General features: G+C 51.2%; 8 protein-coding genes across 8 annotated transcripts; 5 read left to right on the forward strand and 3 right to left on the reverse strand.

Annotated features, from left to right (window-relative positions):
• Window positions 1–1,170: 1,170 nt before the first annotated feature.
• Window positions 1,171–4,645, forward strand: PV09_02033 (uncharacterized protein). Its single transcript, XM_016355017.1, has 2 exons — window positions 1,171–3,020; window positions 3,075–4,645. The coding sequence occupies exons 1-2, from the start codon at window positions 1,938–1,940 to the stop codon at window positions 4,338–4,340; spliced, it is 2,349 nt and encodes a 782-aa protein (XP_016217033.1). The 5' UTR covers window positions 1,171–1,937; the 3' UTR covers window positions 4,341–4,645.
• PV09_02034 (uncharacterized protein) lies at window positions 4,646–6,538 on the reverse strand (the record flags this gene model as incomplete). The annotated part of the gene is made up of 1 exon (XM_016355018.1): window positions 4,646–6,538. One exon carries the CDS (start codon window positions 6,536–6,538, stop codon window positions 4,646–4,648), a length of 1,893 nt encoding a protein of 630 aa, XP_016217034.1.
• A 699-nt stretch (window positions 6,539–7,237) lies between these two features.
• PV09_02035 (phosphoribosylformylglycinamidine synthase) lies at window positions 7,238–11,584 on the forward strand. Its single transcript, XM_016355019.1, has one exon. The coding sequence runs from the start codon at window positions 7,277–7,279 to the stop codon at window positions 11,429–11,431; it is 4,155 nt and encodes a 1,384-aa protein (XP_016217035.1). The 5' UTR covers window positions 7,238–7,276; the 3' UTR covers window positions 11,432–11,584.
• Window positions 11,585–11,931: 347 nt separating this feature from the next.
• PV09_02036 (uncharacterized protein) lies at window positions 11,932–13,286 on the forward strand. The gene is made up of 2 exons (XM_016355020.1): window positions 11,932–12,088; window positions 12,208–13,286. Exons 1-2 carry the CDS (start codon window positions 12,035–12,037, stop codon window positions 12,628–12,630), a joined length of 477 nt encoding a protein of 158 aa, XP_016217036.1. The 5' UTR covers window positions 11,932–12,034; the 3' UTR covers window positions 12,631–13,286.
• Window positions 13,287–14,314: 1,028 nt separating this feature from the next.
• PV09_02037 (uncharacterized protein) lies at window positions 14,315–15,588 on the forward strand. Its single transcript, XM_016355021.1, has 2 exons — window positions 14,315–14,570; window positions 14,671–15,588. The coding sequence occupies exons 1-2, from the start codon at window positions 14,435–14,437 to the stop codon at window positions 15,423–15,425; spliced, it is 891 nt and encodes a 296-aa protein (XP_016217037.1). The 5' UTR covers window positions 14,315–14,434; the 3' UTR covers window positions 15,426–15,588.
• A 176-nt stretch (window positions 15,589–15,764) lies between these two features.
• Window positions 15,765–17,168, forward strand: PV09_02038 (nuclear movement protein nudC). Its single transcript, XM_016355022.1, has 2 exons — window positions 15,765–16,072; window positions 16,347–17,168. Exons 1-2 carry the CDS (start codon window positions 15,848–15,850, stop codon window positions 16,692–16,694), a joined length of 573 nt encoding a protein of 190 aa, XP_016217038.1. The 5' UTR covers window positions 15,765–15,847; the 3' UTR covers window positions 16,695–17,168.
• Window positions 17,169–17,452: 284 nt separating this feature from the next.
• PV09_02039 (uncharacterized protein) lies at window positions 17,453–18,628 on the reverse strand (the record flags this gene model as incomplete). The annotated part of the gene is made up of 1 exon (XM_016355023.1): window positions 17,453–18,628. One exon carries the CDS (start codon window positions 18,626–18,628, stop codon window positions 17,453–17,455), a length of 1,176 nt encoding a protein of 391 aa, XP_016217039.1.
• Window positions 18,629–19,075: 447 nt separating this feature from the next.
• Window positions 19,076–20,837, reverse strand: PV09_02040 (uncharacterized protein). Its single transcript, XM_016355024.1, has 2 exons — window positions 20,316–20,837; window positions 19,076–20,214 (listed from the first exon to the last, which is right to left on the reverse strand). The coding sequence occupies exons 1-2, from the start codon at window positions 20,451–20,453 to the stop codon at window positions 19,375–19,377; spliced, it is 978 nt and encodes a 325-aa protein (XP_016217040.1). The 5' UTR covers window positions 20,454–20,837; the 3' UTR covers window positions 19,076–19,374.
• Between the last annotated feature and the right edge of the window lie 103 nt (window positions 20,838–20,940).

Consider the following 20,940-nt stretch of genomic DNA (forward strand, 5'->3'; position numbering starts at 1 on the left):
TTACAGCACCACCGGGAGACTTAGAACAGCTTGCTGAAGCACTTCAGGATTGCTAGGTTGCGGTCAGCAACGTGAGGCCGTACTGCCTATATTCTCTATCTCAATTCCAATCGAATGCGCGCGGTTCTTTCCAATCCAGAGGAAGGAAATGTAGGCAAGTTCAGTGGTAGTGTGAATATGACGCTGGATGAGATCTGCCTTACTCTGCACAATTGGTGATTGATGGTGGCAAGAAAGTAAGCTCAAGCGCATTTTAAGCTGACAAGATCATGCACGCCTATCTCACTATGCTGACGGAAATAGTTTGACGTGCGAGGTTCCGAGAAGAAGGTTCTTTACTTGAATAGATCGAGTCAATGGTGCGGAAACTGCGGAGATCTGCCAGCTGCGGTGGTAGCTGCGAGCGGTAGCTCATCCGGATAGCTTAGTATGTTCTGGCTTTGACCATCGGGATCAATCCGTATGAGTGCCTCAAAAACTCTCACATTGTCCACCATTTGGCCCTTTGCCCGTAACAAATACCCATATCCGAAATGATTTGAGGCGACCTGGGCTCAATGCCGGTGCAACGCTCGGGGCAAATTGCCTGGATTTGGCCAGGGGCATAATTCTGTTCAGGACACGAGAAACCAGGTTAAATTAGCATCCTGAAAAGTGTCAAGGAAGAGAGCACGCGCTCTACCGAGAAACTTGCGTGCGTAATCGTGTGCATGAAGTCCTGCTGAAAGCCCTGTTCGTGAGGCAGTCGCACAGTTTCTTGTTCTTTAGAGCCTAAAAGCCTCTCTGTTCTGTACAGCGGTTTTGGCGTTCCCTTCTTAGGGCATCCAAATCCCACTATAGTCCGTTCTGGTCTGTGAAAGTGATGACGGACACCGAGTTCGTGTTTGCTTGTTCAGCTTGAAGTGAACAAGATCACGTGGATGGCGATCACGGGAGCACGCGACGCACCAATCGAGACCCAGCAAACACGGCGAGATGGCGTCGTGAAGAGTGTTCACATCAAACAAGCATTCAACACCTCTTCCTAAAGGCCTTCTTCGTGTCTGCATCTGCGGCCCCGTGCTGACCAAATATAATATCTCAAAGCTTTGCTGTGTACACCGCCTGTGCCACGAATGAAGCTAAGTTAGCCAAAGCGCGACTGTACCGTGCGCTGACCGACCCCATCCTCGCACACAAGGTTCCGTTTGCTCGCAGCCACAATTCCCATCCAACAGACACGGCTGGCTTTTGATGCTAACTGGCATCGAGCCAGTCGTGGCGACGATGAAGACCTATTTGTTAACGGACGGTCTAGATGCTCTGGGAGCAGCAACATTGTCGTCATCGACAAAGTACAAAAGCTCCAAAAACAAGTTGATGAAATTGCCACCGCGTCCTAGCGCCGAAAGCTTTGGCGACGCTTAGCGGCAAGGCACGTCCTGACCGTTTTTCAACGGGCACATGAATGCATGGCACTGAGAGGACAAACCGCAAGACCATGCTTGTCACTACAGTTCATCTGCTGCTTGGCCCGAAAATGATTGGCTTCCAGAACACGTAGCAGAGCCTAACAGGCTGAGCAGGTACCTGGGTCATTGCCAGGCGCCTGCAGATCTTCTTGAATGGCTTGGGGTGAGAATCCAATGGTGGACATCGAGCTGCTCTAGTGCGAGGAAGTAATTCTGTTCATTTTTTTTATAAGATGACTTAACTCACGAGTTCGCTCAGGCAGGTGAATTTGCCTTTACGTCACCTTTTCGAACTCGTGTGACATAGCTTCTTCAACCAATGCCCCCTTGCCTCGATAACACAATCTTGGGTCGGAAAATAATCTTGTTTGTAACAGCCTTTGACTTAAAAATTTGCTTGTGGTCATTATTGCTTTCAGTCTGCAATAAGTTCCTTAACAACATCCTCCAGGAGTAGCTTCCCGATACTCATCACCGCACTGCCAGATGACTCCACCACCAAGAAACATGGTCAACACACGGCTCTCTCAAGCTAATCAGAAGCGCCGCAGAAGCTTCTCTGAAGCATCTTCTGAGTCCAAGGCAATCAAATTTCGGAAGATAGCTCGCCGTCGAGTAGCGACACCAGACGGACAACTCCTTGAGGAACAGCGTGAGGCTTCTCTTGGTGGATCTCAAGGAGTTAGATCACAAGAAGTCCATCCCAGTGTAAAAAATGCCATCGAATTCACAAATTCAACGAAGTCTCGCCGGTCTCGACACTCTCTACCCGTCAGTCTGGAGACCCCGGCGAATATTCGAACCGAACCCCTCGACGTAGCAGTTGCTCGAGTGAACGAGCATCGACGCAGGCAGACAGAAGGTGTTCCGCTCGAATTTAATGTTGCAGATATCTACATCAATCCAGAGGACCTCGACCTGGACGCATCACAGATCATGACTCCGAAAATCTCGACCGTAGTACGCACGAAGCCCACGCCTATCTCAATCACACCTCGACCTTCGCCCAACACGAGCCGAGAGGACAAAATCAGCGAGTATGAGAAGGCTATTCGTCTGTTAACCGACCAAAAGGCCGAACTGGCGGCTAAGGTCCAGATTCTAGAACTTGGTATCCATAGTCTAGGTTTCCGCGATGCTGAGGTGGAAAGCACTGATATTTTTGCTGCCATACGCACTACCTTTGACCTGGTGAGAGCACAAGAAGAGGAGATGGATTTGGGCTTGTCTGTGCAAAGACTCGACAATGAAGAGCTCCTGCGACAACAGCCCAATATTGTGCGTGGCTTGCTACTAGACATCGACAACTATGCCTGCAAACTAGATGAAATTGAAAATTTACTGGTCTTTACTGATGCCCAGTACAAAGGAGTCTTGGTTAAGTTGGCAGAACGCGAGGAAAGGAGCACGGAGTTGGAACTACAGCTTGAAAAGCTTGATCGCCATCTGAAGTTTATAACGCACAATCTGACTGAAGAGAAGAACACGACTTTAAAGCTTGAAGGAGAAAACGAAACATTGTCCGAGCAACTTACAGCCCGTGAGAACGAGTTGAAGAACCTACACTCGGTAAGTATTAATTCCCGCAACGAAGTTGTTTTTAAAGATTAACTCGTGAAATAGCTTAGCCAAAAACAAGGCACAGAGCTTAATGAACTCCGATCCACGTGTAATGATCTTATGAATGAAGTTAAGACACTCAGAGAAGCCGCTGTCCGGCTTGAGAAGGGATATATGCAGCACATAGCAGATGTGGAAGGGGATCGTGATGAGAGATTAGGTTTCATGGCTGAGGAGCTTGACCAAGAGCATGATTATCGTACTATTGCTGAGAAAGATATCGCAAAGAAAGATGCCGCTTACACTGCTCTCCAGATCGACTTCCAGAAGGTACGAGAGGATCTAGACAATCTGAAGGAGCAAAACGACAAGGCAAACGAATCTCTCAACCTGCAAAAAAACAAATTGCAAGAGCTACAACAAGATTTGACTGCTAAGATAGCGGACAATCAAGGACTCCAGCACGAGCTGAGTGAGCTTAAAGTCAAGGCACAAAGTCTCGAAGAAGATATTGCCTTCTTGCACGAGCAACGTGATCAAAACAAACTCACTATTGATAACCAGGCTGCTGCCCTTCAATCTGCAGAGGAACACCTCGCATCTAGTGAGGATCGTCTTCAACAGGCCAATATTGAAATAAATAGATTGAGAGCAGACGTTTTCGGCGCCCAAAAAGAGCGCGAACAGATCGTTAGCGAGCTTCATGTCAGCGCTGAGAAATGCCGGAGGCTATCGAACGAAATTACTATGAAATCAAACAGTATTGAGAAGCTGGAAGGCAATATTGAAGCGCTCAACAAGGCTATGGAAGATCTAGTAAAAGAGAAGGATGCAGTCATAAATGCCAAAAACGCAAAACTTGAGGAAACGTTGGCCACTATCGACGAACAGGCGAAGACTATGCGTGAGCAAGCACAAGAAATTTCTGGACAGGCATGGCAAATCACGCAGAAAGAGACCGACATTCAGGCTTTGCGCAAGGAAAATCTTCGCTTTATGGCCGACCGAGATAGGCTTCAAGCCACCCTGGCCTTACGTGAAAAGGATTTACGTACACTCAAGCAGGTCCTGCAATCACTCATCACTGATGCTGAGAAAGACGAAATCAAATACCGTGAACGTGCGTCTCAGAAGGCAGAATTGGTGCAGGTTGCCAATAGTGTTTTAAGTGGAATCAGTGCAGAACAAAAGGTTGGGACTTTAACACGAGAGTCTACGGATGGCGCCCATGTCGTCAAAAAGAAAAGGTCTTTGCGTGATTCAGGTTATGTTGGTAGTGACATAGACGAGGAGTTGGAATTAATTGATGCCGAAAGAGAGATTGTATAAGTACGCGAGGCATAACATATCAGGTCTTGAGATTTGTCTTTCTGTTTAAGAAAAGTACACGCCAAATTTGAAAAACCAAGAACAGGCTATTACAATTAACACACAGTAGATACACATATCTTCGCTTAACAAACGACACTTATCGGGATGGCAATGACGCAGAAGCGTACAAGGTAATGGATAATTCAACTACGTCATGATCAATTTGTCTTTTTAAGGTGTCATTAGAAGAAGGCTCCATTTTCATACTGTTATCATCTATCTCTCTTCTCTAGATCCCAGACGCTACCTATCTGAAATGCAAGTCAATAAATATCAATGGGTGTAGCGTCTCGATCTCCCTCTTCACCATGCATAAGGCCGTCTACGAAACAAACGCCAATCATTCTGCACACAGGTTTCAATTCCAAAACGTAAGGCAAAGTTGATCCGTGGAGAATTGCGACCGCATTTCCAATCTTGGTTGCTTGTGGAACAAGCGCAAGTGAATGGCTTTCCAACATAGCAAATCTGCGGTTGATGCAAGCTCTCGACTGCCACGCGAGAGCAGCTAGCCATTTTTCAAGGCTAGCCGTGACCGTGAGATCACTTCGCACCGATAGCCTTAATATTTGATTTATCATATGGTCACAAGTTGTTTCGCTCCAAGCGTCAGCTGGTAGCTCGAAGTCGCCAGTGGCTGTCTGACGAGTATACCCGTCTAAAGTAATTGTTTTAATGATTCTATGACTTTCTTGGGCCAAAGTCAAGCCAGTAGGGTGGGAGCGAAAAGACGTCTTCAGGATCGGAAGTATTTCATCCCGTAGCCGATCTTCAAGGGTTTGTGAACTCGTGAAGTCTGATATTTGGATATCAATAAGTTCAGCAACGGTGTCTACGATATATCCTTGCACGCGAAGGATCTCTTTACTCACGACAACGTCTCTATGCGGACGCCGAAGATCAGCGCTGAAGTAAGCATACGCTGGGTTCAGATATTCGAAAGCATTGTTAGCTGCTCGAGTAGACCAATCAGTAACCCATGACGGTAGGTCGCTGACCTGACCGCCGAACTCTCTTTCAGTTGCAGTCGCGCAAATGCGAAGGGAATTTTGCGAGCGAATGATGTTTCTGGATGTTTCGATATACAATTGGCGCGCCGGCTTCTTCAAGTCAACGGCGATGGGTTCAAAAGGCCCGTCCCCGACTTCGTTTTGCATCGAAAGCAAAACGTAGATCCGATCTGCCGGATTGCTACATTTATAGAAATCATTATTCAGCAAGAGCCACGCCAACGGAGTCGGCTTTTGGTGTGCAACGGCGTGTCTAGTATCAGAGATTCGTTGTAGGCTAACTCTGCCATTACTGTGATTGACGCCAAATGAGTGATCAAGGCCGAGGAGAATCGAAGCTCTCATCACGGTGACAAAGGGAGCATTGTATCGGCCGCAAATAACGACATTGTTGCCTCGGAATGACAACACAGCTTCTTGAAATGTCCACAATCTAGAAAACCATTCTCTCTGGAGCAACTTCCCAAACGCAGCCCACCCCGGATCCGTTTGTGATGGTAGAATATCCTTTCCGTAATGCTGGATCAGCATTTGGCGTATTTGTGAATGGGTTGAGGTACGTGCTTCGTACGTGTTAAAGGTGATAGGTTGGTTGAACGGCATTACCGCTTCAATTCTGCGCAAGAGCGTAAACGCAGCTTCGGTGTCGTCGTCGGCAGGTCCAAGCCATATTACACAGCACCAACACTGTCGATATATTCGACCCACGAGTTTGAACTGCTCTAATACCTCCTCGTCGTTCGATTGATCAATGCATACTTGATCTGCCCAGAGAAGGATTGATTTTCCGTGCATTGAGACCAAACTTGGAACGACGATATTGACAGCATCCCAAAGGCTCGCAGTAACTGGGAAGATGCAGTCCCCGTCATGTCCACGTAATACGAGGGCTGAATCTTTGCTCTGATTACCCCGGACGTAGGACAGAGTGACATATTCGAGATTCAAGTCGTCAAGCGATCTTTCCACAATTCCAAATACGTTCCGGTTGTAACTATTGGAATGTAAGCTTCGCTTGCGTACTGATTCCAGTTTGATCAGCCTGATAGAGTTTCTTCCCGTTATTGGCTTGTGTACGAAGCGTTTGTGGAACGATTGGCTTCCATTCTCGGCTTGAAGAAACATTTCCCCTAGGAATTCCTCCATCCTTGATTTCCGAGGCCCAGAACTGACTGATGGAAACAAATCAAACGATTAAGAAATTGTAAGAAACACCCTTAATAAGACAGTATAAAAAACCACGTGACCAAGGATGGTCGACGTGGCTCTAAGACGGGAAGCAGCTTAAATAATGTAGACGTATGACCGTTATCCGTCATCGAGGATTCGGTAAACGCAACTTATATCGATCTAATCGGATAAGTCAAACGAAGCACAAGTTGATGAATTGTCCCAAGTCGGTTAAGAAAGCCGCGATCGTTGTGTTTGACGCGTGTAGTATCGATCGGACAAGTCCCATTCGCCAATATCACTACATGGCTTCTGCATGGCAAGGTCGAGTCACAAATCATAAATGCTTAATGTTTGCCAGCAGATAGTTTAGCGGACCTTCTAGATCTTCCAATGATAATGCTTAACGCAAAACTGATTCTAGACTCCGCGACACTTCATGGAACCTCGTGTAGATACCCTAAGAGCCATCGGAGTCAGCTCCACGTATCCACTACGGCTCAAATGGGATAAATTCGAAAATTCAATTCGCGGCGCTGATGTTGAGAACAATTGGTAGTTAGTTGTATTCATCGCTCCCATGCAAGGGACAGGCCGACCCCGCAGTGACCCGACTTGCTACGACTGCGCTGAAAAAAAAAGCCCCGCCAAATTTTTTAGCACTCAACGTGCGACGGTATTTCTTGACCATCCACACGTCGCTAAAAAATCGCAATGGAACCAGACGAGTCGGAGTATCTCATTCTTCCAGGCTCGAATGCATACTCGGATTTTCGCCTCGCTCGTCTCGCGAAGGCCATCGGTGCAGAGGAGGTTCGCGCTTTATGGGTTCATTACATTAACCCCGCGAGGCAGTTGACGGAGCAAGAGATCAGAGATTTGCAAAATATTTTGGACTACGGTGATAAACCCGACCTCAGCGATAGGCTTACAGCCGTACTCAATGCGTCATTGAGCAATGTACACGTTGCGGACGACTCGAAGACAGCTGTCTTTCACGTCTTCCCAAGGCCTGGTACGATCTCACCATGGAGCTCGCAAGCCTCAAACATAGCACAAATATGTGGTTTAGACAAGGCAGTCAGGCGAATTGAACGTGGCATGGCTATTGCGGCTACATTTGCCGAGCGAATTGAGGATAACGCCATTCCACACGCAGACTCTCTTCACGATCGAATGACACAAAAGATCAGTCGAACGGCGCCGGATTTGAATGAAATATTTGGAGAGCATGAACCAGCGCCGGCTAGAACCGTCGACCTTTGGAAACCTGGCTCAAACCCTCGTGCTGAGCTCGAGCACGCGAATCGCGAATTGGGGCTCGCTCTCGACTCATCTGAAATCGATTATTTGGTGCACGCGTATTCTGAACAACTTAAGAGAGGGCCGGTTGACGTTGAGCTTTTCATGTTTGCACAGGTAAATTCAGAGCATTGCCGCCATAAACAATTCAATGCGGACTGGACTATCGACGGCATAAAGCAAGCCCACAGCTTATTCCAGATGATACGAAATACCCACCAGAAGAACCCAGGATATGTGGTCAGCGCATACAGCGACAACGCCGCAGTCATGGAAGGAGATGATGCTGCGTTCTGGGCGCCCAATAACTCAACGGGCGAGTGGCAACAGTACAAAGAAAAGGTTCATTTTCTTGCCAAAGTTGAAACACACAACCATCCTACAGCCGTATCTCCTTTTCCGGGGGCCGCTACAGGTTCCGGTGGCGAAATCAGAGATGAAGGCGCGGTTGGCAGAGGCTCGAAACCGAAAGCAGGGCTGGCTGGTTTTACTGTCTCTGACCTCTTGATTCCAGATTTTAAGCAGCCATGGGAATTGGACGTAGGTAGACCGGCTCACATTGCAAGTAGCTTAGACATCATGTTGGAAGCACCCATCGGAAGCGCAGCTTTCAACAATGAGTTCGGTCGGCCGTGCACGACTGGGTATTTTCGAACATTGACTACGAAGGTTCCAGTCGATGAAGGGAAGGAGGAGGTTAGAGGCTATCATAAGCCAATTATGATCGCCGGAGGAGTTGGCACAGTAAGACCAGAGCACGCGATCAAACATGCCGATATTGTGCAACCGGGAGCAAAACTCATCGTGATTGGCGGACCGGCGATGCTCATTGGGCTCGGAGGTGGTGCGGCATCAAGCGTACAATCCGGCGAAGGTTCAGTCGAACTGGATTTTGCTAGCGTTCAACGTGGCAATGCTGAGGTTCAACGAAGAGCCCAAGAAGTAATCAATACATGTACAGCGATGGGTTCGGCAAACCCGATCCTGTTCATCCACGACGTTGGCGCTGGAGGCTTGTCAAATGCACTACCCGAGCTCGTTCACGATTCTGGACTCGGGGCGACCTTTGAACTTCGAGAAGTGGATAATGCCGACAGAGGTATGAGTCCTCTGCAGATATGGTGCTGCGAGGCTCAGGAACGATACGTCCTTGCTGTTGCCCCAGAAAACTTGGAGCTATTCAAACGCCTATGCAAACGCGAAAGATGCGGCTACTCAGTTGTTGGCACTGCAACTGGAGGCAATAGGGACGAGGATAAAAGACTCATTTTGATGGATCGAGAATCAAAGGAATATCCAACGCCAATTGATCTGCCCATGTCGATACTGTTTGGCAAGCCGCCTCGCATGAGCAGGATTGTAGATAAGAGGAAGCTGAAGCTTCCGGAGTTTGATTCGTCACTAACCACTTACGCGCCTCAGCTTCTCGCTGATAACCTGCTTTCGGAGGCTGTTGATAGAGTCATGGCTCTCCCGTCAGTTGGCTCAAAATCGTTCCTGATCACAATTGGCGACAGGTCAGTCGGCGGTCTGACCACTCGAGATCAAATGGTAGGACCATGGCAGACTCCTCTTGCTGATGTATCCGTCACTGCTACCGCACTTCTTCGCGGCGTGAAAACCGGTGAAGCTATGGCAATGGGTGAGAAGCCGACTTTGGCGCTCATATCACCAGCTGCGTCTGCTCGAATGGCTGTCGCAGAGTCATTGATGAACATATTAGCCGCACACATTCCCGACAGATTGTCCAAAATTCGCCTCTCTGCAAACTGGATGGCGGCAAGTAGCCACCCTGGTGAAGGAGCGGCGCTGTATGAAGCAGTCCAAGCTATCGGCATGGAGCTCTGCCCTAAACTTGGTATTAGCATTCCCGTGGGCAAGGACTCGATGTCCATGAAGATGAAGTGGAAAGACTCAGGAAGCAACGAATCGAAAGAGGTCATTGCACCACTGTCCTTGGTCATCACTGCATTCGCTCCTGTGAAAGAAATTGCGAACACATGGACTCCGGCACTACGAAGACACGAGGATCTTGAAGAAGATACCGTGCTGCTATACGTGGATTTAGCACATAACAAGAAGCGACTTGGCGGTTCAGCACTCGCCCAAGTCTTTGGCCAAATTGGAAGTCAAGCGCCGGATGTCGAAGAAGCATATGACCTTTTAGATTTTGCGGACGCTGCTGAGCAACTCCATGAATCAGATATTGTTCTTGCGTATCATGATCGATCAGATGGTGGCCTGTTCACTACTCTTGTTGAAATGGCATTCGCAGGCCGTTGTGGCATCGACATTGACCTGGGACATCTCAACATCTCTCCAGATCGTCAGGCCGTCATCGAGACCCTCTTCAATGAAGAACTGGGTGCGGTGTTCCAAGTGCGCAAGAAAGACGAAACTCGCTTCAAGAGCTGCTTTGCTTCGTGCGGGCCACCACCTGGACTTATCAAGCGACTCGGCACGGTCGCGAGCGGTTCGCGAAAGAGCCAAGTTATCACGTTCCGCCACGGCTTGAAGATCTTGTATCAGTCTACAAGAGCTGAATTGCAGCAGAAGTGGGCAGCCACGTCGTATCACATGCAAAAATTGCGCGACAATCCGGCTTGTGCTGAGCAGGAATACAGTAACATACTCGACGATTCAGATCCTGGTCTGTCGTACCGGCTCACATTCAATCCGAAGGATGATATCATGCCGTTGACGAGCAAGATGTCCTCGCTGTTCGCTGGAAAGCCGCGCGTCGCAATCCTTCGTGAAGAGGGCGTTAATGGCCAGGCTGAAATGGCTTTCGCCTTCCATTCGGCAGGCTTTTTGGCAATTGATGTGCACATGACAGATATACTTTCTGGCCGCGTCTCTTTGAACACTTTCGTAGGTCTGGCAGCATGCGGTGGCTTCTCGTATGGAGATGTGCTCGGTGCTGGTCGAGGGTGGGCCAAATCAGCCCTTCTACATCAGGAGGCGCGAAAAGAATTCGCTGATTTCTTTGCCCGAAAAGATACGTTCGCGTTGGGAGTATGCAACGGATGCCAATTTCTCAGTCAGATGAAGGAGGTTATCCCGGGTGCGGAAGACTGGCCGACATTTGAGCGAAACACGAGCGAGCAGTACGAGGCTCGGGTTTGTATGGTCGAAATTGTTGACCAGCCTCCTTTGCAATCTGCATCCTCCGCTTCCGAGTGGCAACCGTCTGCCTTTCTGCACGGTATGCACGGGTCTATGCTGCCTATCGTAACAGCCCACGGAGAAGGAAAAGCCACATTTTCTAAAGACCTATCGTCTACGTCGACGCCGGAGAACCTCGTGCAGCAAGGACTCGTGAGCATGCGTTATGTGGACAACTACCGCAAGGTCACAGAACGGTATCCGTATAATCCCAATGGAAGTCCCCTTGGCATTACCGGTGTGCGCACGCCTGATGGCAAAGTGTTGGCGTTAATGCCTCATCCGGAGAGAACCATCTTAAAGGAGGTGCGGAGCTGGGCTCCCGAGGAAATGGAGAGTGAGTGGGGAGACTTTGGGCCATGGATTAGAATGTTTAAGAGCGCAAGGAAATGGGTTGGGTAGATGGAGTTGCATTTACAGCTTTGTCCTTTGAGGAGATATGGTCGACTGGGTATCAGGTACATTTCATTCATGGTTCGCAAGCTGATAGACGCGTGAAGCAATTTGATTATGCTTTCTACTCAGAATCTTCTTATTCTGCAATCGAATAAACAAACCCTCTGAGTCCCATTTCTCTCTGAGAATATCTGGGACGTGCTTAAGGCTCGCTTGCAGGGTTTTCGTTCATTTTGTTGCATGCCGTCGTAGAATCCCTGGTGTCGAGTCCCTTACACCAACGTGTTGATCATAGTCTTTGATGGAAAATTGCACGAGCAAGTGACAGGGGCATTATCCGGGTCACGAACAGCGCGAGCGAGAATTGCAGGAAGTCGGACAAGGTGGATGGGTCTTTTGTTTGTCTGTTCTGAATCCAGCGTAGCGCTGTGGTTAGTCAACATGGAACCGGCCAGGGTGTTCGAGAATTTGGGTCGAGCAGCAAGTGGGTGTTGGCCATGCGACGATTTTTGAGTACGGCGGGCTATAAAATCTCTGCACGAGCGCACGTATGCGAATCCACATAAATCGCAACACGCATACTTGAGACCCTCCACGATTGTATCCAACATGTCTGCGCCACCACCGGGGTTTGACCCAGAGACGGCCGACAATAATGAAGATGTACGTCATATATCATCGTGCGTTTGTGGCTTGCCAGCGCCCTCGTCCAACTGAGGCTGGCTCACAGGCCGGAGATGCCTATCGCCAGGAATTCTCATCCGTACTGACAAGTCATTAAGGTCGAACGGCAATGGGCGGTCAAATCAATCCAACACATGCTCACGTACTGGAAAATCCTCGAGTCCATGCGCGGAAGCAAACTCAAACTCACAAAGTACGACGACGACATATATGAAAAGTTTCAGACGCATTTTCCGGACTTCGATCCGAAGGCGCGCATCAATGAGGATGAGATGAAGAGTGCGAAGGGAAAAGAGAGGTGGAGGGAGTTCATCAAGTTGTATGAGGATAAGATTGAGGACTTTAACTTTGGGACCATGCTGAGGGCGGATCCGAGCAAGGAGTATAACGAGGAGGACACTATATTTGCGGTGAGAATGCAGTTCTATGCGATCGAGATTGTTCGTAATCGCCTCGGCTTGAATGACTGGGTGTACGAGCGGGCACACCCAGAAGAGAAGGGCAAGGAGGAAGGCTCGTGAAGCTACATGTCGTTGCAACAGGCAAGCTTGGCCGAAAAGCTTCACATATGTATAGCCAGGTTCCCGGTCTGCTTCCAATTATGCAGGCAGAGCATGACAAAAGGTCTACAGGCCTCGCAAAAGCAAGCACGTCGCTGCGTTGCCCCGAAGGCCTCGAGAGCGTGGAAACCATGCTGGACTCTTACCGAGCATGATGACGAGAGGTTGCGCACGCTAAGGTAATCTAAGATGGCGAAAGACTTTATGACACTGAATAGAAAGCATGATCCTGCAATTGGAACTTCCACAGTCCAGGTGCCATGGACTGACCATGACGTTCAGCACGCGTCCAGTGATCATTTCACTCTGTTGGATCGATTCGAAAGTTCTTTGTCATATATCGTGAGCTCGTGGATGTGATGGCATCCCAGGAACTGAATTCACGTTGTCGTAGATTGCTTGAGAACAGCAAGTGTGATTCCTTTAGGACTGATTAAATACAGGATTGAAAGCTCGGGTTCGTCTCAAACACTTTGCGGACAGGATTCAAACAACACTTCAGGGAAATAGACATGTTAAGGCTCAGACTGGATCCAAGAAGGAATCGTGAACATCCTCAGTGTTGCGCCATACAGCTCCGTTCTTCAACGCAGAGAAGCAGATAGCTAACAAACGCCATTTGGTGGCGCTTTGCGCTGCATTATTTGCCATACTTGTCCATGCCGTAACTCCGACCCAGTCTTGCCTGCTAGGCCGAGTTTTCTGGTGCATTTACCAACTTGGCCAACGCCAGAGCGTCCGAAGGAGATTTACGAAGCCTCAACCCTCGTCGCTATTTTTGCGTGATTTGCCTCTCAAAAGGATAAAATTTGCAATGAAAACCCAAACCGAGGGTTTGGGAGACGTTTCCAAGTACGACATAAGTGTCATTACGGCATCCAAATCGTGAAAACTTACCACGAGGAAGCCGTCGAGAACTGGCGCCATGATAGGTTGGTAAAGCAGGCAAGAAGGCTTCGTGCACACCAAGTCGACTGCAATGCTTTGCAGGTTGCGAGCCTGCGAGCGATCATTCTGAGCGTATTCGTCCAAAGCTTTTGGTATGACAGCAAGCTTGTTCAGGCACTTCGGGAAAGGAATTCGCCGGCAGTCTTCTCACTGCGTTCCAGTGTGGCATTGGAGCTACATGTACCGTGGTAGAGTTGATGCCAAATTTGAGCTCGTTTGAAAAGGGCAAGATTGGAGGCCTTCGTCGGAAACTATTGATGGTGGGCACATCCACAGTGTCAAACACAAGCTTTGTCAGACGCAGCGTAAATCTCGACACGAATTGGAGAAGTCGTATCTGAACCTGTTCATTTTACCGATCCGAGCAGCGCATATGGAGTCGTCACTTCGACTTGTCTACGCGCACGCTCTTCCCAGTAGGCTCCTCTCCATCGATGCTATGCAACCATGCACAATCACACTACATAGCATTGTTTTCGAGATGCGGCAGCGGTCCGTCGCTGTCGGTTCGGACTCGAGTGTGAGGCAGTAATAGGCCACGGACTCCAAACATGTTCGCGTGAGCGAGCCGACGTGGACATGTGACGTGAGAAGTCCCCACAGCGATCACCCCACAGTGGGTCTTCCCCCGCGTTCGGGCGCTGCGGCCACGCCTGATGGTCACGTAACGAGGTTGCTTTTGCTCGTCCTTGGGCCGCGCATACACAAAACTCCCCCAGCCCGCCGTCCCTGAGCTCTCATACATCTCACCCGCTCCAGCCCACAATCCATCTCAAAATCATCACCTTTTCCACCACACACCTCAAATCCGGTCAAGATGAGTGCAATCGCTGACGACGGACCAACCAAGCCCATTGAGGTGCTCTTTGTCGCCCACGACGGCTTTGACACCTTGGACTTGCTTGGTCCTCTCGAGGTCTTTTCCCAGGCCAAACACGACGGTGGGAAGGATGGTGAGTGCACAGTATCCACGCTCAAAACGACATTGCTGTCAGCGTCATCGAGCACTGCACTCATAGCTTGGTGGGCATCAGCTGACACGTCACGCCACAGTCAAGGGCATGAAGGCCTTCAACACAACCATTGCTGCACCCACTCAAGGCGTCAAGACTGCTCAAGACGTCACGATCAAGGCAGACATTGACCTTGACGATGCACTCGAAGATTTGAATGACTATGACATCCTTGTCATCCCGGGTGGCAGCACCGAACCCTTCACGGGCGATGGCGGGGAAAAGAAGCAGCCCATCCCACTGATCAAGGCATGGGCCGATCTCCAGCGAAACGACCCTTCGAAAGAACGAACCCTGTTCAGTGTTTGCACCGGCAGTCTACTCCTCGCCAAAGCCGGCGTCCTCCAAGGCCTTGCCGCCACCACCCATCCTGATCACTACACCCGACTGGAGATGTTGTGCCAGGAAGCGTCCGTGAAGGACACTGGAATCCGCACAGACGTCATGGAGGAGCGTTATGTGGTCAACAACGCGCGCTTCGATCTGGGAGAGAAGCCAGAAGACAACCCGTTCATCACCAGCAGAAAGCCCGACGCCCGTCGCCCAAGCATCATACAAGGACGCAAGGGCAGCGAGAGCTTCAAGCAAGCCAAGAGAAGGGAGAGTTTGCTCAAGCGGGCAAACATGCCTCTGGGTGGTCTGCGAGTGATCACCGCTGGCGGAATCACTTGCGGCATAGATGCGGCCCTGTACCTCGTCGCTGCCCTGGTCAGCGTCGAGTCCGCCCATGAGGTTGCCCGCGTCACTCAGTACAATTGGCAGAAGGGGGTAACGGTCGAGGGTATTGACGTCTAGAAGGGGCGGTTGAAGGCTCATCACTGGCTTGACTTCTGACAGCTTGAAACATGGCGGGGCTGGAATGAACATTGATCTGTATGGTGCAAAAGGGTAACGGCTGAAATGATGAAATCTTCGATATCGTATCTTAAATGAAAATTACAAACATTTGCACCTGTCGCTTGACGCCGCCTCGCCCGAGGACTGCCTTGGCCGCTTCTTGCTTCGGAGTGACTCAAACCGCGTAGGTTCCTGGCAAGGCTGACCCCTCATTCGATCAACCTGACTCGCGGCGCCGACCCCACACCTGCATCGAGCTAGCAAACGGGCAGGGCCTAAAAACCTTTTTGCCAGAAAGCTTTCTCTCGTGGAAATCAGTTCGACACAAAACCACACACGTGCACCGCTTGCCAGCCAGAGCGACAACAACCCGGGTGAAGATGCCAGACTCGCCGCCCCCAGAGGAGCGCGAACGCCTCGACAAGGAGGCCAAGGCGAAGGAGGAAGCCGAGCAGGCCGCGCTGCCGTACAAGTGGACGCAGACGATCAAGGACGTCGACGTCACGATACCGATTCCCGCGAACATCAAGGGCAAGGACCTGGACGTGACGCTGACCAAGAGCAAGCTGAGAGTTGCCGTCAAGGGCCAGGCGCCCATCATAGACGTGAGTGACGACGAGGCAGTGTCTCTTCCCCTCTTTGAACAGACACGACCGAGAAGGAAGAATGAGGAGGGAGAGGAAGAAAAGAGAAAGAAATCTTTTTTTTCTCCCTTTGCTAATTCCTCCCTCACTTTTTCTTTCTTCTCGGTCTTTTTTTTTTTTTTTTTCATTTCTCCTCATCCTTTTTTTTCTTTTCCTTTTTTCTTTTTTTTCCCCCTTCTAACCCCCTCCCCCTTCACTCAAGCATCTTTTTTGCCTAACAACCGCTTGCCTACAGGGCGACTTCCCCCACAGCATCGTGCCGGACGAGTCGGCGTGGACGGTCGAGACGGTGAAGGAGGGCAAGGAGATCTCGATCCACCTGGACAAGGTCAACAAGATGGAGTGGTGGCCGCACGTGGTGACGAGCGCGCCCAGGATCGACGTCACCAAGATCGTGCCGGAGAGCAGCAGCCTCAGCGACCTCGACGGCGACACCCGCCGCATGGTCGAGAAGATGATGTTCGACCAGCGCCAGAAGGAGATGGGCCTGCCCACCAGCGACGAGCAGCGCAAGATGGACATCCTGAAGAAGTTCCAGCAGGACCATCCCGAGATGGACTTCTCCCAGGCGAAGATCGGATGAGCGCGGACTGTTCTTCTTTTCTCCTTGCAGGGCGTGGGTGCAGGCGAAGACGGGGTGAAAAGGTTTGGGGAGGCGTGAGAAGGTGCGGGAGACGTGGGAGCAAGACAGCCGCGAGGCCAACGCAAAGGGCGGTCAACGTTGTCTTCGCGCGGCCTACATTGCTGCCGAGACGGTCCCGCCTGAACGGCAGCCAGGCATGCGTCACTCCACGTAAGAGCCTGGAATCGTACTCGGCGAAGCCTCTTCCTCGTGGTACCGCCGGCAGCGTGGGTTACAGTCGATCGTCTCCTGCGCGGCGGATGCAAGCTACCTCCCCTCCCCCTTTTTTTTTTAAAAAAAAAAAAATTCTTACGTACCTGTGCGTTTCCTTACGTGACAAGACTCGAGGAGATTGCTGGATGCACACTGTTTCAAGGCTGGAAGATCGTAAAAGCACATGATATTAATACAACGACAAGAGTCTTTCTAGTTATATTACATTGTCATGAATCCGTCCCCAAGGTGATACGATTCCCATCATAAGTCGTAGCATGCCGATTGTCCGTTTGATCATACAGATCTCCCATGAGAAAGCCGAGAGCTCCGAAACCATCAATTCACCTCCAGATAGCAGGCAGTAAATGACATCAAGCTGAGGGAAAAACGCCAAACAAACAAGCAAACAAAATAAAAAAAAAAAAAAAAGGGGGGGGGGGGGGGGGCCGGTCCAGCTGCACGTCCAGCATCGTTCTACCAGTGCCACACGTGCAGGGCTGTATTTACGGCTTTTGGAACCACTGTATCAGCTCTATCTTCTTGCGATCTTTGAAGTAGCCGAGATCGTCAAAGGCCAGCTCAACTTTCACGTGTCCCCGTCGGTCCAGAACGCACTTGATCAGCCTCTTGAGCTCGTCGATTCCCACAATGTCGAAATACGACTTGAGCGGAGCGTCCCGCATCTCGCCGGACGGCCGGCGGGTCCTCAGCATCTCTGGGGAAATTCTGATGTTCAGAGAGCGAAGGTTGACGCACTTGTCCGCCAGGATGTTGAACGTGCGCGGAGCGGCCTCCTCGGTGCGGTGCTTTGGGTCGGCCCGGAAGCTGCCGGCGATGCGCTCCCTGTTGTCCCAGTACAGGTTCGTGCCCGAGATGCTGGCGAGGCCGTAGTCGTCCAGTTCCGACAGCATCCAGCTGAGATCCTCGAACCACAGCTGGTCGACGCAGACCGGCCGCGTGCGAAGCAAAGCCTGGTGTATCGTCTGCATGCAGCTCTTCATCAAGGTTCGCAAATGCGTGCATGTCTGCGAGATGGCCTTTAGGTCTCTTCGCGCAGGGCCGCCGTTCAGGAAGTAGACAATCTGGTGGAAGGCTGACGAGTTCAGCTCTAGACGGGCCTGTTCTTCGCCCGTGACTGGGCTGAGCACCGTACCGTTTGTGCAGTCCGGTGGTACGAGCGGGTGCAGATAGGTGAGCTGGCAGCAGATTTCATGTATTATGTCGTAGGGAAGGTCAAGGATGGTGGTGAAAGCATTGGACATGGGCTCGAGGTACGGCTCGGATGCACGAGATTGAGATGATAGGTGGGAAGAGGCCGAGCTCTCTTCTCCGTGCGAGACGTCGTCCGTTGCAGCTGGCTCGTTCGGCACGTACATGTCGCTGCCGAGGGTGTGTCTTGGGAACGCGGCGTCGATGATATGTGTCGGCTCGTCTTCGACCCTCTGCCTCGACGACGCCGTCACCGACTGGTTTGTGTCGATCGAGCGCTTACCAACAGCTTCGTCCGCGCCGGAACAGACCTCGCGTAGCCACGGGATCGTGACCAGATTGGCGGTCTGCGTCTCTTCTCCCTCCGACGTCCCGATGGGAGGCACGGAGTGCCCGTCGAGTCGGTGGCAAGCATGCACAGTACTTGGTCCGACCGTTTGCCCGTCACGCGAGAAGGCAGCTTCAGACATGTTGGCAGTCATCACAGTCGACCACACGAACGCAGAAAGCAGGGGAACAACCAAGCCGTCTCGCCCGATTGAGATGGTATTTTTTTTTGAGCCTGATTATGTGTCGAGCCAAAGGGCCGGAAAACGATATGCTTGACTCGTGGATCTAAGAACAGTCGACCGCGTTGTACATCGCCAAAGCAAAGAACGGTAAGGCTGAGGTGATGGTGAGGCTGTGGTTGCACAACCAGCGCTTTCTGTATCAGGAAATGCGCACCGTCGAGGTCACAGTTGCAGAACGGGCGTTGCATCGCCCAAGCCGTCACCCTCATCCGCTGATAAGCGGACAGTGACGAAGCAACGACATCAGCAAGGTCAGAATGGAGGCACTGTAAAATCATCACGACACAGTGAACTGCACGGACAGGCTCTGGGCCAAAATCGAACAGCGGGAAAAGCTGTGGGATGCGGGGGAAAGCCAAGTCAATCGTTTTTGATTCTCGGCATGCTAGTTCTAACTGATCCTACGACATCATCATAACTCTTCTGCTTGTCTTGCAGAGTCCTCACATGAGCGTTTTGCTCACCCTTGGAACGCCAAACGAATACAAACCATCCAAAAGTATGTAAGATGAAGGAGAAGGAGCGATTCGGGTATCATCTTGCGCCCACACACAAAACACATCGTGAACAACGTGGCCGTCAGGTCGCTCTATCCGCGTCGACCTCGGCCGTACAAGCCCCGTCTGTGGAATCCAGCCTGCCTCTTAGCTGTGTCTAAACGGTTCGTAGGCGGTTTCCCGGCCGCCGTACGGACCGTGAGCGCCGAAGCTACTCATCTCGACGTTGGTCGGCGGCTGCGCGTACGAGCCGCGGCTGTCGCCCAGCGGCTGGTAGCCCTTTCCGCCGCCGTAGCCCTTTTCGCCGTCGCGACGCTTGCGGTCGCTCTTTCCGGAGCAGCAGCAGATGCTGACGGTCCAGAAGAGCGTGGCCGCCAGGGAGGCGGCGAATGCGAGCCAGTCGACGCTCATCATCTTGGTGCCAACGCTGAGCTTGATGCCGTACGTCTTGAGCACCGAGTTGAACGTCCCTGTCAGCACCGAGAACAGGATCGTGCTGGTGAGCGCGGACAGGAAGGTGAACAGAGTCGCCACGGACGACACGATGGTCGTCACGCAGGAGCCCCAGCGGGAGCAGATGGCCAGCAGGCCCACGATGATGTTGGCCAGCGTGGCGAAAAAGGCGATGGTGTAGGCGACGAACATCCAGTTGCTGACGGCCTTGTAGATGTTCAGCCCGTGCTGGATCTCTTTGGGCACCAGATCCGCAACACCCGAGTTGTTCAAGCCCCAAACCTCAACCGGGTTGAACCAGTAGCGCGCCTCGCGGGCGGAGCAGTAGGTCAGCTTGACGCTGCCATCACTCTCCTTGCTGCCGGAGCAGTAATTCCACAGGTACACCTCGTAGATGTCCGAGAGGTTCTTCTTCGCGTTGGAGCTGGTAAGCTGGTTGAGGAAGTTGCGGAGCTGGTCGTCTGCTGAGCCTGGCAGATTTATGCTGAGGACTCCAGACTCAGTTATATTGCTCTTGAAGCCCGTTGTGTCGGCCTATCAAGTCGAGTGTTTTGTCAGCGTCAAGCGTTGCAGAACGAAGAGAGTCGACTAGGTTATGGATATTCCTCTTTTTTGAGGGGGGTAGAACTACTCACTTTGAAGTAGTACAGCGACGATAGGTTCGAGTCGTTCTTGTTCCATCCTCCGAGGAAGACAACAACGAGCAGGATGAACGAGATGACGGTGAGGACCATGGGCGTGGTTATGCACGCTATTCTGCCGAGTTTACCCATGATGTGTGATGAACGCCTGTTGCGGCGGGTGGACTGCTGTCAATCGATTCGAAAGGGTCGGCAAAGCGAGTGGGTTGCGCCACAGGAATTGAAGCAGCGCAATTCCAGAGACGGTCGTATGCGTGCGAGCGAGTGCGAGTGCGTTGTGTGTTTATGAACCGACGAGGTCTTTGGGCAGGTGGAGCCCTGGCAAGCAAAATATGACGAAGGTCAGATCTTCTCAGCCCCCGAAACGAGCTGGTGGGCCAGGGTCGGAGTGGATAAGACGGCGCACAAGAAATGAAGCTGACGGGAAGACAACGAGGGTGACGGTGAGGAGACCGGCAGGACCAAAAAGAAAATAAAGCGGACGGAGATGAGATGCGTTGCCACGGCAGAAGGCTGTCGTGCTCGTCTTATACGTAAGGTGGGCAAGTGCGCTCGCAAGGCTTTGCGGGCCTTGGGTCGTACGCTGACCTGGAAGACGCTACAGTTTGGGGGAGGGGAC

The sequence above is a fragment of the Verruconis gallopava genome, assembly GCF_000836295.1.
Source record: "Verruconis gallopava strain CBS 43764 unplaced genomic scaffold supercont1.5, whole genome shotgun sequence".
Classification (NCBI taxonomy): Eukaryota; Fungi; Ascomycota; class Dothideomycetes; order Venturiales; family Sympoventuriaceae; genus Verruconis; species Verruconis gallopava.

Coding starts and splice junctions, on each gene's coding strand:
- PV09_02033 (XM_016355017.1), top strand. CDS start 1,938: ATGACTCCACCACCAAGAAACATGGTCAACACACGGCTCTCTCAAGCT. Junction 3,021..3,074: donor AGTTGAAGAACCTACACTCG/GTAAGTATTAAT, acceptor CTCGTGAAATAG/CTTAGCCAAAAACAAGGCAC.
- PV09_02035 (XM_016355019.1), top strand. CDS start 7,277: ATGGAACCAGACGAGTCGGAGTATCTCATTCTTCCAGGCTCGAATGCA.
- PV09_02036 (XM_016355020.1), top strand. CDS start 12,035: ATGTCTGCGCCACCACCGGGGTTTGACCCAGAGACGGCCGACAATAAT. Junction 12,089..12,207: donor CGGCCGACAATAATGAAGAT/GTACGTCATATA, acceptor CAAGTCATTAAG/GTCGAACGGCAATGGGCGGT.
- PV09_02037 (XM_016355021.1), top strand. CDS start 14,435: ATGAGTGCAATCGCTGACGACGGACCAACCAAGCCCATTGAGGTGCTC. Junction 14,571..14,670: donor ACACGACGGTGGGAAGGATG/GTGAGTGCACAG, acceptor GTCACGCCACAG/TCAAGGGCATGAAGGCCTTC.
- PV09_02038 (XM_016355022.1), top strand. CDS start 15,848: ATGCCAGACTCGCCGCCCCCAGAGGAGCGCGAACGCCTCGACAAGGAG. Junction 16,073..16,346: donor GCCAGGCGCCCATCATAGAC/GTGAGTGACGAC, acceptor GCTTGCCTACAG/GGCGACTTCCCCCACAGCAT.
- PV09_02040 (XM_016355024.1), bottom strand. CDS start 20,453: ATGGGTAAACTCGGCAGAATAGCGTGCATAACCACGCCCATGGTCCTC. Junction 20,215..20,315: donor CGTCGCTGTACTACTTCAAA/GTGAGTAGTTCT, acceptor TCGACTTGATAG/GCCGACACAACGGGCTTCAA.